Genomic DNA, 18,376 nt, shown 5'->3' with positions numbered 1-18,376 from the left:
TGTCATAAGCTAAAAAATCCAAATTAACTGATGTTTCCCAAAAAAGCTGTAACACCATGAATTAAAAAGAAATAGTGTAATAAATTTGTTCTGCTGCAAAGCTTGAACAGAATTATATATAAGTCTAAGACACAAGTGTGACAGTAATTAGACACATTTTATAAAAAAAGATTGTTACGGTAGAACTGGTATGCTAATTATTATTGAATTTAAAAAAAAAGTGTAATAAATGTATTCTGCTGCAAAGTTTGAACAGAATTACATGCAAGTCTAAGACACAAGTATGACAGTGATTAGACACATTTCATAAAAATTTGTTACAGTAGAACTGGTATGCTAATTATGCATGCTTAGAAGGGCAGAAAGAGCCAGACTCTCTGCTTCTGTTTTTAAAATCTTACATAAGACATCTGGTTGCGTTCAGTCTTCATGCCGCACCATTTTTATTCGTGCGACACACTTGGCAATTTGATTTTGTTGTGCTTGTAAAATAATGACAGATATCACTTGACAACTTCCACAACTCTGGCTACCTTCAAATAAAACCAACAAAAGTTATATTGGATCTTTCAATTAGGTCAGCCTGGAGCCTCAATCAAACAGGCTTTGCTAATGAAAATTGATCACTGGTACTTGTGTGGTCACAGTCAGTGATGACCTAATTAAATTACCTTTTATAGAGTACAATTCATTTCACACATGGATTACCACTACTACCCAACACAGCTTAAAATGTTCAATTTGAGGAGGACTGAACATGAACATATTTGTGATGAGAAAGCATATGGGGGAAAAAAAAAACACTGACTCAAAATGTGTCAAGGATATGAAACTGGACTTTACAATTGATATATCTGTTAATTAGTTCTAATTCTGCAACAAAGTTTCACACTATGTAAAACATGCACAGTGAGTGTAGATCAGCATGTTGTTTAACAACCTGATTATTTTTAGTGAGACTGCGGTGAGGAGCATCTTAGAGCAAACAGATCTAAAAGACATAGAAATAGTTGCTGCTCTCTGTGCAGTTGTGCCTTTAAAATCTTGAAGATGACGCCATTACAAACTCTTCACACGTGTGTGTGCGTGTGTGTGTGTTTGTGTGAGCGTGCATGCACAGAAACTGCTAAAAATAGCTGCTCTATATTTGAATGAGTACAGTCAATGTCTAGTCAATATCCCAGCTCTTTCTCTAAACAGATCTGAATGCTACATAATTCTGCAAACTATTATAAAGCGTATTGGACTACAAATAGAGAAAATAAAAATGCATGATTGGTTTAACTTTAATTAGCTTAATATTTTGTCCCTGTTTTTTTTTTTTTTTTTGGTCATGTTTCATACATTATCTACCATGAAGCAATGCAAAGATGAGGTGAATATGTGGAAGAGTCAAAGTTGACAAGGGATACATATATCGAACACTGGAACATATAAAGTGGAACCTCTGTTTACGTCCAAATTGAATCCGTTCTGTGACTCAGTAAAGTGACATTTTTCCCATTAAAATGAATGGAAATAGCTCATGAACCAAGTTATGTTTTCCTCATTTTTATCAAGAAATGGTTACAAATAAAGATGAATATAGAGTAGAAATGTAATAGGAAATAACACAAGCCAATAACTGGAACGTCTTAACGTGTAGCCTTTTCACATTTCACACGTTTCAAAACACCGATTTTTTTTCTTACGCCCTCATCTCTTTATTTTTTGCTGTGGCGTGAGCAAGATCACACCTAAGAATGAGGGGTTTAAAATGGCCTTGCTAGTGCGAAGAACCCAGACAGCGAGCACTCGTTTCCAACACCCGCTATTTTATTTATTTTTTTCTCGTGGGTCACACCTGAGAATGCGCTTCAAAGTAACTAAGAGACCCAATTCCATTCATGTGGCTGGAGAAAGAAAACCCTGAGCCTTCTGTTGCCAGGTCAAGATCATTTCTCTTCAAAGGTTTTGATGGTAAATCGACATTTTGGTAACAGCGGACATACATACCAGCCGAGGTTGGCACGGAAATTAAAACATTGGTCTCGCAGGTCCCATGATGTCTCCTAGGTGGTGGAGATGACGGCAACACAGGTGATATCATTAACGGAGTTGACATCATTGATGCCATTGCAGCGGAGGCTTCCGTGGCGTCTGTCACTGTGAGCGAACGCCGGACCACCATGTGCGGGTAGGGCACCCTGAGTGGACACCCTGTTCCCATTACGGCAAAGTTGGTTAAGTTAGACGTTACTGCTGCTGAGCCTTCCGCACCGCTGTGGAACATTTCAGCATTTAACGTAGGAACAGATAGGTGAGAACAGTCTGACATTGCTCGTCTGACCACACTTCGCTGGGGCAGCTCGTTGGCGTGATTATTTTTTGTCCCATTGTTGACTGTAACATCTAATGTTACTTTGCTGTCTTCACTAGGATTTGTCTTTGCATCCTGACTTTCTTTTCCACCTGTACGAGTTTCAGCATGGTTCAAGTTGCCTTTTACCGTCACTCTTCCCTCTCCAATCATGTTTGCTTGGTTAGATGAAGCAGGGAATACGGAGAGCCTTGAAGATAATGTCATGTTACTTCCTGTTGCGTTGACTATGGATTGAGCAGCAGGTTGCTCATCAGGATTTTGCCTCCCTATAGGTGACTTGAGTCCTGCGTCTTCAATCAGACATCCAGTTGAATTTTCTTCAAAAATATGCTCAAATGAAGAAGAACAAACTGTATTTGGCTGATTATTCTTGTCTCCCGAACATGGACGACCAGTCGAAATAGGTCTTTGTTGAACTTCTTGGGATTGCTCAATGTAAACTCCATCTTTACTTGGGCGAGAACAGTTCAGGTTATGTAAAAGGTTTGTTCCAAAGTTAGCATTTGATCCAGGTTTAGATTCCAGTGCGGCATTGAATAATTTCCCAGGAGAAACTGCTGGAGAAGTTGATGAAGAGGAAGGGGAGGAATAGGGAGAAAGAGGGCTGCTGGGAGTTTGTCCTGCACTCCCTAGCGAAATGCCTCCTCTTTGTTTTTCCGCCTTCGGTCCCCCACCTGTTGTTTTATCCTCGACAATCAGCACCGGAATATTTAGACCCAGGGTCTCTGGTGTAATTCCAGAGGATGTTTTGCCACACCCTAATCTCAATTCCTCTTCAGTTAAAGTCACATTGAATCCCCCTTGTGGGGTGGTAGCAACCTTCCCGCCAGGTGCCATCTGGCCTGGGTCATGCAAGCCGCTGTGGTCGGCAGAGGCCAAGACTGCAGGGATGTTGGCAGCGGAGAGGGTAAGCGCAGGTTTTGGTTGCTGCTGTTGATGCCCACTGGATGGTTTTCTGCACCCGTTGTTACCAGCAATAATGCCAGGCTCCTGCCACTGTGAGCCAGACAAAAAGGACATTTTCCTGTTGTCGCGTGCGTCCTTTGCTCGTGCCGCTGTGTTACTTAACCCCTTTAATTCCGTCTTGGTCTTTTCTGTTGTTTGAGTCCGTCTTCCTCTCTGTTTTCTTCTTGCTTAATGTCCAGTAAGGGAAAAATGCTCTGTCCAGTAAGGGAAAAATGCTCTAAATATTAGAGCTTAAAAAAATGGGAGGAAAAAAATAACATCCCCTGTAAAGTGATGCCCGAATTGGTTTGAGGGTGCGATTGTGCTGAAGTGTGAGAAGAGCATGCACGCAAATTGTATGTGCATGTCTTAACAAGTGAGGCGAGGAAAACTCAGATAAGAGCGAATGTGTGTCTGGTGGTCTTGCTTCCTCTCTGAGCTCTGCACAGATCAGCTGTAGGGATAAATTACACCTTGCGCTCTCTCTCTTTCTCTCTCTCTCTGTCTCTCTCTCTCTCTTTCTCTCTCTCTTTCTCTCTCTCTCTCTCTCCCTCTCCCTTTCTCTCTCTCTCTCCCTCTCCCTTTCTCTCTCTCTCTTTCCTGACATCACACAATCACATGACAACTGGGAATATGCCCTCATTTGTTGATACTAAATTTCATCTAGTCCCTCGCGACAAACATGTACAAGCATACGTGAGACCGCACAGTTACATACACTCACATGGGCTGTGTCCTTTTCCCCTAATCCCTCATTCATGATATATTCCTGCACTATATGGCACTGGAAAGTAGTTTCCTCATTCTGTTTAGTGATTTCAGACAGCCAGCTCACTACTTTTTCCTTGTGGCATATCAGGTGACCACCGTACATGTCCTGACAAAGATCCCAGACTATTTATTGGGAATAAGTTTATTTATTTTAAACTGTTTTCATTTTTTTAGTTGTACATTTTTTGAATTAAATTAAATGAATGAATTATACCGCATTGATATTTGTGTTTGTGCCGTGTTTTTCTGCTCACAATGCATTGTGGTCTATATTGTGGTTGCATTGGGAGTGATTTTGAGTACCCTACATTTATGCTTCCTTGACCTCCTACAAATGGCATAACGCTATCTGGGAATAGTGTGCATATTCGGACACAGCCATGCAACTTTAAACAGATGTGCTCAAATGATGATCAATGGCTGTCACGGTTGTTCAACTAGCATATGACAACTGCCTTTCATATGTTGATTTAGAAGGAGAGATTTGCAGGAAAACACTGAGGACTGCAATTACCCTGACAAGTGTGATGAGGCTATTGACTGGCGACAGATGTGGGGGGGAGGGGGGGGGGGGGGGACAATGAATATCTACAGTGACTTCAGTTGACATCAATTATGATCATTTGTGTGCTTGTCTTAGAAATTATATTTTGCTGTTTTTCATTTACACAAATGAGTATATATTTTTGTAAAAAATAAAATATACTTGTAATCAATTCACAGAGGCTACTCTTATTTCCTTTGGCCCAAAGAATATCTTATGCACTCAAAATAATGATAGGGAAATTGTGTTTCTTGAAAGATGCTTGTATATAAATCTATGTATATATACTGCTGATTTAAATTGTTTGCAAATAGCAACTTTATACTACTACATAGCTCAAGTGACACACCCATTTAGCTATGCCATTTAGCCATGGTCAAAGAAGCTGAAAACATACTCATAACAACACGCCACTAACGCAAAGGCTAACTTCAAAATTAAAGCTTACCAAAGAATTTATAGACACCAATGAAATCGCCAGGCAGCACGGTGGCGCACTGGTTAGTTCATTACCTTCATCATCTTTCGCTACCCAGGTGGGACTATAATCACACCAAAACAATAAACTGGATTCCCTGAGAGCGCCAATTCATGTCTCTCCCTCATACACCCTAATCTCTGCTTCCTTTCGTCCTCATCCAATCACACTTCATGACGTCCCAGACAATTGGAAATTACAGAACTCATGACCAAAATCCAATGATTATTTTGCGGACCACCAGAGAGAGAGCCTTGAATATCACTTGTTGGTAAAGTACAATTTGAGAATCACTGCTCGAGCGTACTCATGACACTAGTGAGCATAAACGGCATAGAAGATGGATGAATGTATTCAAATGAATGCAATAGTTTGTTTAACTGTTTAAATAATAATCCAAATTGAATTAAGTCCAACCCTTTTCAACAAAACTGTTGCCTACATGCAACACATATCTTATGATGATGTAGAGAGTCATTAGGTTAGATTGCTGTGCCTGTTGTAAAATGGCAATTTCATAAATGGCCCTTTGGTAATAATATTCCAATAAACCACTGTTAATTGAATCCAAACAAAGGCAAATCACTCTGGATATATTGATGTTCAACTAGGTTTCGCTATTTTTACTGGCCTGCAGTCCAGAGTTGATAGATGATGTCATTCATGAACAAACATTAGGAAAGCATAGGGGTACCGAATAAAATGAGATTCTTAGATGATGTTTTCTACCCAGACAGTCTCATAGAGGTCATGGTAAATGATCTTTATGAAGGTCAGAGATCTCTGAGCAGCTGGAGACAGGGGAGCCAAGAGGAGACAGAGGATGCTACAGCTGCCTGCCCGTGGTGCTGGGAAAAGAGGCAGAATGGGTGGGGGCCGAAGGAGGAACAGAGGGTTGGGGATCTTGTCACAGTGTTTCTATTTTTAATCTTCAACCTCACAGACTGTCACACCCAGTCCACTCCTTCTCTATTCCTCCGTCCCTCACTTGCAGAGTGGTTTAGTTGCTATGGCAACCGCCTCCCACATCTCCCCGACAACGCCTTCCCCTCTCCAACAACACCCTCAATTGCCCACCCCACCCCTGCAGTGCAGATGCAGTGATTACTGCGTTGTGGCAGAGACTCAGAGAATCTGGGTAGCCAATGGAAGATATGATGTGGTCGTAGGAGACAGAAAGGGCAAAAACATAGATAAAGAAAAAAATCCAAATGGCAAATGCGGACATAAAGGGAATGGAGATTAGAATCCAAAAAGGGAAAATACAGGAAAGTGCTTTGCTACAACAACAGCTTTTGTGATCTTAAAAAATATTTTAACAGGTTGGTGGGCCGTAGGAGTAGGGGTCACACTCGGAAATACGATTGGGGATGCAAGGTGGTCTCGCGGAATATCTGAGGAAATAAAACTCTACCCATGCGGACAGTGAGACTGTGATTTGCGCTAGACTTAGGGCACGCTAAAGATTTCTTTTCCTGGTGTTAAATCTAAAAATGATTAATCATGTTCTTTCAACTCATCTGGCGTGAAAAAGCAATAACACTTGAATCAAATAGATCACAGAGGTAGCAACAAAAAGAGCACCAACCCATGTTAGTGCAACATCACAGTGTGGGCTAAATTAAGACTGCATTTTCTCCCCTGTGAAAAATATGCTTTTCTACCAACTCGCTCTAATTGAAAACAAATGAGCCAAGACTGAGTCACACAACACTATTAGCAGCCAATGCAATTAAAAGGGGTCGTTTCTCATGCAGCGTCAGTGACAGCTCAGCCTTCTGTACATCCTCAGCAGGAACTGCTTCCTCAAGATCAAGAGGATACAGTATAAGCAGATGTGAGTGAGATCACTTTGAACACTATTTAAAGAGAGAGGTGCAGAAGCACAGACTACAAGTATACTGTCAACGAAAAGATTTAGTGCATGCCACTGAAGGGCACACCCTACAAAACAGCTGCTGACCTTTGATCTTGTACGTATACAGCAGATAAGATAGATGCCGTAATGTCAGACATGTATACCAAAGATGAAATAATGATGAAATAAATAAATAATGATGCAATTATGTACGTTCTTCGAGTTGAGAACTTTATTCTTTATAATATTCCTATTTTATGAAACAGCTATCTATCGTTAGTGTTACAGAACTCAAACATCATACAATATGGAAACAACCTTTCTCAATGCGAATTACATGTTCATTTGTAAAACCAGACTCCCTTCTGCTGTCATGGGATCCCATGTCTGGTGTTTTTCACTATCATGAGGCCATCTGATCATTAAATTTAAAAAGGTTTTTCTACAAAAAAAATATGAATTTATATATATATATATGAAATGACATTACAAACCAAACAACAAAAAGACTACAAGAAAGGATTGTACCCGAGTTCTGAGAGCTCAGTGTTTCATTTTAAATATTTGCTTTAAAATTAAACGCATACGTACATGGCACAAATTTGATATGATGAGTGAAATATGACTTACCTGGTGCTACTTCGTTGGCAGCATTGTGGGAGCAAGTAAGAGAGAAGGGAGGGAAAAAAGAAAGACAATTTAAAGAACTATCATGCTTGACACACTCAACTATTATGCAACTTAGACATTCCATTACCCAATAACTGTTAAACAATATATTATCACAAAATGTAAATTCAAGGAAGTGCAAAAACATGCCCAGTAAGACGCTGCAGTTGACAGATTTCTGATTGGTCCCAATTACACTCTCAGGCCGATTCTCATTGTTGTAAGAAAAATATATGAATTTAGACTCTTTGCCACGTCAAATTTATAGTTAGAACACACTGCCACTTACTGGTCAGGTTATTAAGTGAGGAGAATAATACAGCACACTATATACTTCATTCTACAGAAAACAAATATAGTAAGTATAGCCAGAGCATTAAATCAGAGGCATTATATAAGTAAATACAATTCACCCCAGATTACAGAGGAAATGCATTGTAAAAAAAATGACACCCAACATGGTAGGTAGATGATGATCAAAAGTATTTCACAATTTTAGTACTTTTTGAAGTACCACATGAGTAGAAGCCCAATGACAAAGGGTGATTTGTGGATTAATATAGTACACAAAAGAGAGGCCAGCTTTTGCAAACTGCACCAGATAATGCGATCATGTTTAAGGTTATATTAATAAAACTTTTAGTACAGGAGGTGGGGCAAGGGTATGAGGGATCAAATTTTAGTATCTTGCAGTGGATAAAAGTCTACACGCTGAGGGTTGTGCTAGAAAGAACGCCTACTAAAATAGCCGAACTTTATTTGGTGTTAATCAGAAGCATGGCTCCTATTTAAAATTAGTTTGAATATAACTGGGTAATTCTCAACTTAGCCATATGTACACACTTGCGTCACCACATTATTTCAATTTTTTTATTCTCCTCTCTAAAAGCTTTTTTTTTATATTTGGCATTGTACAGTTAGTTTCTAAGTGTCAAAATGAAGGGAAAGGTTTTGAACTAATTATCTTTCTATCTCATTTTTCCATTTCACAGTTGTGTAGACTTTTTATATCCACTGTAGTAGCACACATTTTTATATAACATTTCATCTTTCAAATTATCGTCATGTATACTTTTAACAACATCACAACAATTGCAGTTAGAGAACCATAGCTGTGACGTTTTTTGTAGCCAGCTTGCTTCGCACTGCATTAAATTAACATTTGTGTTTCTATGGCGAGAGGGAACAGTGGAAAGTTACACAAGCTGTTGGCCTTACGAGAAAGGACAGAGGAGAAATAATTGCACTTATCTGATTTAGCAGAGCAAGTAATTAACAGGTTATGAAAGAGGTAATAGAGCAATACATAGCAGCAAAGCAGAATGGAACCATCATTTGGAGCCCGACTAAAACAATTTGAACATGTCCAGCATTTGTGCAAGTAGTTATGAAGGGACATAAGCACTTTTAAAAAGCCTTCCAGTAAAATGTTTCTTCACTATTTTTGGTTTGTTTGCTTTTGTATGCTCAACTGCCGGGACCCTTTTAATTAAAAATATGGACCAAGGTCCAAGCAAGTCTAGTACTCAATCCACAAGCAAACAGGCATGCATAGCACAAGACAAATATAAGCAACTCTTTTTTATTTTAGATGATCAGCCCCATGTTAGTCATACTTTTCCCTGTAGTTCACCAACCTTCCAGTGGGGGGAGCAGTGGTGATGCGGGAACTGCAGGTGTGGTGAACAGAGATGGGGTGGCTTCAGCTTTGTTGGGAGTGTCTGATAATGCTGGCTTTACAGCTTCACTGATAGTGGAAGGAGGACAACCAAGATGCATGACTGCACCGGTGGAGACTGTTGCGTTAACAGTAGCAGGAGATGCGTTTGGACTGGGAGCAGTTGTGGGGGTTATGCGTGAGGCTGAGGGGATGAAAGGCTTTGCATCAACGTTGAGGACCGATTCACGGGCAGATTTTGAATATTGGGTGTCTGTGACAGGTGAGGGGCAGGACTTTGACGGCACAGCAAAGGTTGGAGGGACATCTGAAGTGGTCTTAGAGGCTTGTGAAGAAGAGACAATAATGTCGGCTGAAGTGGACAAGGAAGTTGAAGAAAGTTCGGGTGCATTTGTGATAGGGGTGGCGTTCTGTGAGTCGGGGGTAGAACCTGGCGGTGTCTGGAGGACTGAATCGAGAAAAGAGAACGTCTGGGAGACTGGGCTTAGATTGTCCCCCGTCATTAATGCTAAATCTCCACTAACCATCCCTAGTGTACTACTTTTATTGGTAGCGTTGCCCGGTGAGCTAATTAGTTGAGGTTTGCTGGTCACATTTTGGGTAGACACAGGGTAGTCATCGACACACACGGGCTCAAAGGAACTAGGAGATGAATCTGCTGTGCGATTGGTCAAACTTGTTGGTATTTGCATAGATGGAGAGAAACCTGGACTGGGGTTGGATTTAGGAACTTTGGAGTCTAAAGGGCCAAAGTCTGCTGCTGTGGCCCAAGTAGGAGCAACTGCAGCTGGGATGGGAGACATCGGCTGCTGAGGTGCTCCCCACTCCTCTGGAAGTCTTGCACGGCTTTTCAATTTCTTGCCTTTCACTCTACCTCCTGCTCCACTCTCTCTTATTTCCCACTCCCAGTTGTCTTCCTCCTCCTCATCCTCCTCCACACCCTGTCCACCCTTATCCTGCAAGCCATGTTTGTCGGAATGGCCGTTCTTCTCCTGGCTATCCAAGAAGCTGTAAACCTCGTCACGCCCCTTCCTCTTCTTCTTCTTCCGCCTTTGCTGTTGCTTGCCAGCCTCACACCCCGATCGTTCGGGACTGAGGGGTTCAGATGTGGAGGAAGTGGGGCTGCTGTCATCCACTGAGCCGCTGGGAGAAAGGGTGGGAGCTGCCGAGGGGGGAAGGTTTTATATGAGCAGGAACCAGTCACATACTGTGTCAGAAAGCAAAATTAACTACCAAAATGAAATTAATTATGTGGAAATGTAGGCTCTTTGAATTATGTCTAAATGTACGTCCTTAAGGTCCCTAAACAAAAAATACCGGTAAAAATATACCTCAGAGTCAACAGTCAGCAGCACAACCCGAGATACAAAAGGCCTTGTCTATGAGGCAGCTATATATAACATAGCAAAATAGGCATACAAAGTATAACAATAAAGCGAGTGCATTGTGAATACAGTACATCATTAAAAGCAGGATTCAAAACAAATTCATGCGTGCTGGGAGCATCATGAAATACAATGATCCATTGCTACACATGCAATGATTAGAAAAAAATAAAAAAATCATGTTTAAAAACAACATCTTGGAAAAGGTAAGAGAAAGGAATGACAAGCAGTACATGCAAGATACTACAAAATAAATGTTTTGCATATTAACTTGCTTGAAATGATCCAATCGTTTTTTCCCACTTGTTATCTGACCTGTCATTGGATAAATAATAATTATATAAACTCCTATTTTTATATTTATAATATAATATGACTACATCTCATTCATCCAGCGACTAAAGAAATATATATTGAAATTGAAAATAGATACTTGCGAAAAAAACAAAAAGAAACTGAACCTTTATCAATCTGCTTTCACTTTTTCTCTTCATGTAAAATATCTCCGCTTCTATCATCTCTGCCTTTCGGTCTTACATCATGGGATAAACCAATCAAAACCTAGGAAAAAGTGCATACCACCCTAAAGCCGACTTTTCACTTCATAGATTGATTGCTGCTTGGCATGCGATTCTCCTGCAATAGACAGCTCAAACAGGAGTATTAAGGTATTTAATGGATGTAAGTCTGGGACGCTCCCAAAATATGCATTATTGTTCCAGTGTTGAACATCTGATCAAATCACTAATATTTATTAATCATATGACCATATATGTCAACAGAATTAGATGATTATGTAATTATAACAATTTTCCTGTCAATTTCTTAATCCTCTTTAAGATAGAGAAAGTACCGAGCTGCGTGCTTCCAATAAATAAATGAGAAGATGCAGGAAATCTAAAGATAGGCGTCAACGCGACATGAACGCAGCACTGAAACGGCTCGGTCGCAAGCAAAGGCTGCCCTCTGCTGCTCAAAGTATTTCCTTTGTCATTACATCCCACATTGCCTACACTGGAGCTCTAAGATTTAATATTTGTTCTTTTCATTTCAGAATTCCAGGCTGGGCACATTCATCGAAAGCACTTATAGTACATGCATTTTAACATACATACTTTTTATCATCACTTCACTCATTTCATCCTTTCTGCATGCAGGTTACCTGGACTGCGATCCAAAGACTGGATTCCTGGACCACCAGAAGAAAACGGATCATTTGGTTTGAAGGGATTGTTGCCACTGGTGTTACTGATGTTTTGGGGCTCTGAACCAAAGAGGCCAGAAGTTTTCTGCGTGTCCGTAGATTTTCCCATTCCCATCTGGCCTAGAGAGGAGTTCATGTTTGTTTGGAACGGTGGCATGCTGGAACCCATATTACCACTCATTACAGACTGAGAAAATCCTGGAGCAGAGAAAACAAATACATTCAACAGGTATACGCCACGTTCACACAAACATTCACAACACTCATGGGGTTCCTTAATTCAGTTGTCATTTAACGAAACCTCGTCACACTTCTTTAATCTATTATAGCAATTAATGTTTGGAAGTCACTTTGATAAAGGTGTTTTACAAAAAAGAAAATACATCCTTTCTAATAATATTTCTTACATTTAATTCTACTATCTTAAACCAGGGAAACACAAGATAGATGAAGAATAAGAGAACCTAGGAATGCGTCAGGCATGCTGGCATCCTTTGTTTTGTTCTGGTTCCACTGGTCACTCATTCCTCCCATCTTAGGACCTTGGAAAGCAAAAGCGAGGAAGACGGGAATCAGTAAATTAGTCATTTATTGTAAAGTTAACCCCAGTTGCTTTCATTCAACATTTGCAGATTACCATTACCTGGATAACTGTGAAGCAAGTCGCTCAAACTGTTCCTCGTAAGCAAAGATTAAATGTCAAATGATTTTTCATCAACAAATTCTTACCAGACAGGTAGTCGGAAGTGAATGCAGGTTGTCCAGGAGGGTCTTGGCGTCCACCTGGAAACATCATTGATGAAGTCATCCCAAGTCCTGTCAAAGAAAAACACTTATTGTATTATATGTGTAACCAATACACTATATAAAAGTAATTTGCACCAGTTTCCTACATTTACTCACTGCCAAATTTTGTCTAATAGGGAAACAGGGTCATTGTCGAATATTTTTTTATCCATCATGCTGCATTTATCTCCGGACAAGATCCAAACATGCTGCTTGCTCATCAAAACATTTTGCAAAACTGGCTGAACCAGCTCATAAGTGTCTCTTTCTCGTGCGGGTATTAGTGCATCTTTGACAGTGACACATGTAGACAAAACATGTCGCTGAAGGGTCTATCGCTATGGTTACACCAGAAGAGGACGACAGCATCTGTGACTCTTGGCGTTCGTGTCTCACCGTCTCAGAATCATCACATTTGTATGTGTCCTTGAAGGACATACTAGTGAGTGTGTTGGAATAGGCCTCTTTGGCACGCATGATTAACTAGATAGCTTGAGCTATGCTGATATCTTGCTGTGAACCTACTCTTGATTTCAGAGGTACATCAAAAAAGTGGGCGGAATAAGTTGAATAATAAAATATAAGAAAAGGCTAGTTGCCTTCACACAATAAATGCATTTAAGGTTTCTCCCAAAAGATTTAACTGCTGTTTTGAGCTTCTGTGTATATATGAGAATGACTGAAAAGGTGCAATAATTCATATTCATATTTAGAAACGTTCTTTGCAATGCGGGAAAAGGCCTAGATTCATCACAGGAGCCTTTGTTACCTAATTTTGCAATAAACGCAATCGTTCATCAAGATGAGTGTATCAGGAATGAGGGATATGAGAAACATTCTAAATCACACAAGAGGACAGGTAAATAAAAAAAATTAAAAAAGGGGGCGGGTGTAACGGACACTAAACGTGAGGGCAGCACAGCTGGAATCTTGTCAGGCCTCTGAGGACTGCAGTCATTCTGCAGGCTCAAGGTCAAAGTCCTTCTTTTAAACCAAATTGCATTTCTGCATCACTAAACTGAAAGCTCTCCCGACATTTCCCATCCAAGTAAAAGCTTCCAAAATGGGGTAGCACCCCTAAAATAGATACCCACATGCGTGGGTAGGAGTGAGTGTTTTTTAAATCAACATCATGTACTGCAGTATTGCATGAGATGCAAAGTTGACCTTTTCCTGTTTAGTTCATGGTGCAAGACACAGGGGAATACTTCAAGACTCTTGAAAGGTAAGTCAGTTATTGTGACACAAACCAAAGCTGTTGTATAGAACTAAGTCATAGTGCAAATATGATTCCGATTATTCTGTTATGTATAAACACTGCCTCCTTATTACGATATGTAGTAATTAACATTTTAACAACAAATGTCATTATGACCAATAGGTCGTGTAGTAATAATATTTGATCGACATCGGTTTCATCATCAAAACTGACTCAAAAGCCAGCAACCACTGGACGGATAATCGGAATGACAGTTTCCTCAAAATTCCAGACATTTGGCGAAGCCTCACGATGACATTTATCCTCTGGCCATATGTGACATTTAAGATAGAAACTGAGCTATGATTTTCAGTCAACAGCTAGTCAACAAACAAACATATAGCAGCAACACCATCTGGCTTAAGTACAAAGTTTTATATACAGAAATCAAGATCCTCAATAAAAATACCATTTCCTTTAATGTTTGTAGTGACTCACCACTCTTGCCGTCCTTTCCATCCAGTAAAGGTCGGTAGTCACTTTTGGTCATTGTCTCACCGACCTTGTCGTCATAACTCTCTTTTTCCAGCGCACTCATAAAGTCTCTCTTGATTAGTGCTTCGGCAGGGGCTCCGCCTGGGACCCCACCTCCACCCCCACCCAGTGCATCTCGCAAGCTCAGGTCCATAGTCGTCGAACTGGAGAGGTAAAATAGAGACAGACACACACATCATTGGTTGTATTGCTCAGAGGTAGGGCTGCTCGAATTTTAATCATGATTACGATTTTGGCTCCACACGATCTCAAAATTCATATAATCGAGGAAAAATTCATATTTAGTGTTTACGTTCTGAGAGGCGCATGCACAACTTAACAGCTGCATCCCTGAATGTGTGGAAATGCTGCTCCAATTTCAAAAACATAATCGCACAAATAATCGTGGTTTCAACATTGAACAAAATAATCGTGATCATGATTTATCCATAATCGAGCAGCCCTACCCAGAGGAGTTATTTGGAATTATTTGTTATTTTTCGCTGCAAAGTTTTGTTTTCTTTCATCTTTTCTTGAGTTTTCTGTTCTCTCCACAATCTGTCTCCTCTCTGTCGTAGACTGACGTCAGATAAAAGTTGTAAACAAGTTATTCCGCACCAAAACTCATTCAAGCATCTTTTCATTGCCCTTGCTTTGTGTACCCGAGCACATTCACGCTAGAATAAAAAAGCATCATCGCCAATCACAACCCAAGCGCAATGCGCAGTCTAACTATGTTTTCGATATTTTCCTAGACTCGCACAGGTGAAAGAGGAAGTTTGCAACTCTCCGTAAACATGGGATGGTGACTCCCCCTCATTCCATTTAAAATGAGGGCAGTCAAAGCTTGCCATTACAGAAGCAAAACTTGACTTGCTAATAATAATAATGTAATATAAATTTGTTATACCTGCTTTTTACATAATAGCTTTTTGAGCATTTCCCTGACTCAGAGAAATAAAAAAATAAAAGAAATGTCCACAATTTTTTAAAATAAACATCAAGGTCCATTCATTGTAATGCCACTTGTAAAATGACACAAATATCAGCTATAAATGGTATCCTGACACTTTGACACCATGGCCTCGAAACAAACCCCTCATTCTTTTTTGTTTTTTTACATCTCCACATCCAGGCTCCCAGTACAACAAGTTGTCATTGTCTCACAGAAGACATCCACACAAACACACGCACATAAGATACACGCACACGATGGCCAGCAGCCAGTTTGAAAGCATGCAGTAGTGTAAGCAGGGAACTGTAAGCCATTGTTTCAAGGTAATGGTGCAGTATAGTGGAAACCAATTTTTTTATTTATTTTTGCCACTCCTCTAGTCTTGCTTAGCAAACAATTTTGTTATTGTAACATCTAAATGTGGTAGTCATGAATAGGCAGTTGATAACCTCATAGCGCTCTGAGTGCATTTGTCTCTTATAATTCATTAGTCCATTGGAACGCTTTCATAATCTAAAATATTCAGTGGCCTGAATTCAGAGATCTTTGTTGTGGGCTCTCTCATTCATTCCACACAAGTTTTTCCACTGTTTGTATTGTTAACATTTGTTTGTGAAAAACTACTGTATCTGCACGCTATCAACTCAAAAAAATGGGTCAAGAAAGGTAAGAATTAGCATGCGTGGTTGGTTTACGTTAATGATTTGCCCTCTGACCAATCCTATCTCAGTCATAATGTGTTAGATAACCTTTGATAATAATTAAATGAAAAACAAAATAAGCAATGCTAAATAATCTTGCCAGCTCGCAGTTCTAGATTGTCTATCTTGATAACTAAATGCTTGTTTCCTGGCTAAGATAGACTTGAGTAATTCAATTATTTCCTAATTTGACATACGACATAATATAATATGTGACATTATAATATAATATGTATATGTGACGATAAGATCTGTGTAACATAAGACATCTCAAAAGGCAATGACAGTCCTCAGAAAATTTCCTTGTACGGTATTGTACTGTACATGTAAGCAATATGTTTGTAGTACACATAAAAACATTTCAGATTAGGTTACTATGGTAAAAATATTTGGCTATATCTAGCCGCTTTCAATATCAAGCCTTTTCGAATTTCAGTAGCTCTTCACAGAGGGTGGCATTATGATGTAACTGGTGGCAAGCAAAAAGCTATGCATGTCTAAAGTAAGAGAGGGAGAGAGACTGAGCGACTGAGATGGGGGGAGAGAGAGAGAGAGAGAGAGAGAGAGAGAGAGAGAGAGAGAGAGAGAGAGAGAGAGAGAGAGAGAGAGAGAGAGAGAGAGAGAGAGAGAGAGTGAGAGAGAGCCTGTTAAACTCAGAGATTAAAAACAATCTCAGTATTCACAATCCCTGGCTTTCAGCCACCTCTGCCTCTCTGAACCTTTAGCCGCCTGCTACATAATCATCTCATGCTCCAAAACCCGAGGAGCACTCACGAAAACGACGCACATGCACATGTAAACTAAAACAGACTCGCGTGAAGGCTTTGCAGGAGAAAATATTCTAATTTGAAAACGGGGCCTAATGTTCTTAATTGCATCCATGGGCAGCTATTTGACACTCAATCAAACATTTATTTCAGTGTACAATGAGACCTTGTATGACCTGCATGTGTAATGAATTAAGTGAGACTGTTTGTTGTTGTAATTGTCTCCACAAATGTCAGTATACACTCACATTGTCATTATTTACTCAGAGTATATAATATAATATGAAGCATATTTGCAAAACTATTAGGTTTTATTAAGAGTGCACCTAAGTATACTCAAATGTCAAATTTGAAAGTATCATATTTGGCACCATCTGTATGAAAAAACAAGCCAGCCACAGGTTAGTCGGGCTAAGTGATGAGTCATTGTACAACATCCGCGGTCTTAGCTCATGATGTAACAGTAATGAATGGAGAGGTTAGTGGCCTCGGGGAGAAACTCTTTCCTGCTTTCATGGGATTATATTCATTGAAAAAGCAATAAAGAGTCATGTCACTAATACTGATGATGGGACTTGTAAAGTTGTGTTGGGCAAATCACTGTCCAAGATGCATTTCAAGCAGCAGTCCAAAAAGTAGTAGAGTGATCCAAAGACAGGCAATAAAAAGTGTGTATTGTAAATTTACTTTGTAAATTGGATGTCGTTAATATTTCTCAACTGTGGGTATGTGAAGGCCTTTGGGACAGTGATTAAGGGCTACATAAATAATCTTGACTTGACTCCAACTTGCAGTGCCATGAAGGAGTATTTGCCCTATATTTGTAATGAATTAATGTACGCACATTTAGACTGAGATTGTTTTTCAACTTTCAAATCATTATATTTTGAGACAAATGATTAAAAATGAACAAAATATTTTAAACAACCAATTCGAGGGAGAAAAAATCAAAATGCACGAAATTGCTTATTTTAATAAAAAAATATTTCTTGGTATATTTCTTCCTTTGCACATATTATATTAAAACATGGGCTTTAAATCTTATGGCCTTAAATAGCAAATTATGGCTTCCTCTTGCCTTTCTCCTTTTGCTGTTTGCCATTGACTCCCATGATAATCCTTTTATTTCTAAGATTAAAAACTTAAAAACAACAAATCAAAATACAAGAACAATGAAAACACTACAACATTTCCCTTTTTTAAACTGAGAGCATTAAATCTGTTCATCAAATCCGTGCATGGTTGTCCAGGCAGTCAGTTACCAGGGTGACTCAGCACCTCATCAATGTGCCCTTCTTGACAGGCAGAAGCTCTGTCACGCATATACACAAACACACACGCACACACACACACATACGCGCGCACACAGCGTTTCTGAAAAGAAAAGAAATGTTGATTAGTGTTGACAACACTGTCACCTCAAGCACACACACACGTTCACGCATCATACTGTCAGGAAATTAAAACGCTGCAGATATTTTATACAACTTGCCTAATGATTGAACCATTTCTTCAAAGTTGTCAGCAGTATGCATTTCACA

At 39.6% G+C, this 18,376-nt stretch overlaps 1 protein-coding gene across 1 annotated transcript in view; it reads right to left on the bottom strand.

Annotated features, from left to right (window-relative positions):
• The window catches only part of LOC133165826 (mucin-19-like), a 35,257-nt gene that overhangs the window by 13,558 nt on the left and 3,323 nt on the right, over positions 1–18,376 (bottom strand). The window contains exons 2-8 of the mRNA XM_061295721.1: positions 14,377–14,576; positions 12,624–12,710; positions 12,359–12,436; positions 11,853–12,092; positions 9,265–10,467; positions 5,830–5,891; positions 1,996–3,358 (exon numbers count right to left, since the gene is read on the bottom strand). Coding sequence (XP_061151705.1) covers positions 1,996–3,358; positions 5,830–5,891; positions 9,265–10,467; positions 11,853–12,092; positions 12,359–12,436; positions 12,624–12,710; positions 14,377–14,566 — 3,223 coding nt within the window. The 5' untranslated portion in view covers positions 14,567–14,576. The remainder of the gene's footprint in view (positions 1–1,995; positions 3,359–5,829; positions 5,892–9,264; positions 10,468–11,852; positions 12,093–12,358; positions 12,437–12,623; positions 12,711–14,376; positions 14,577–18,376) is intronic.

The sequence above is a fragment of the Syngnathus typhle genome, linkage group LG13, assembly GCF_033458585.1.
Source record: "Syngnathus typhle isolate RoL2023-S1 ecotype Sweden linkage group LG13, RoL_Styp_1.0, whole genome shotgun sequence".
Classification (NCBI taxonomy): domain Eukaryota; kingdom Metazoa; phylum Chordata; class Actinopteri; order Syngnathiformes; family Syngnathidae; genus Syngnathus; species Syngnathus typhle.
This window is presented reverse-complemented; position numbering and strand designations above follow the sequence as displayed.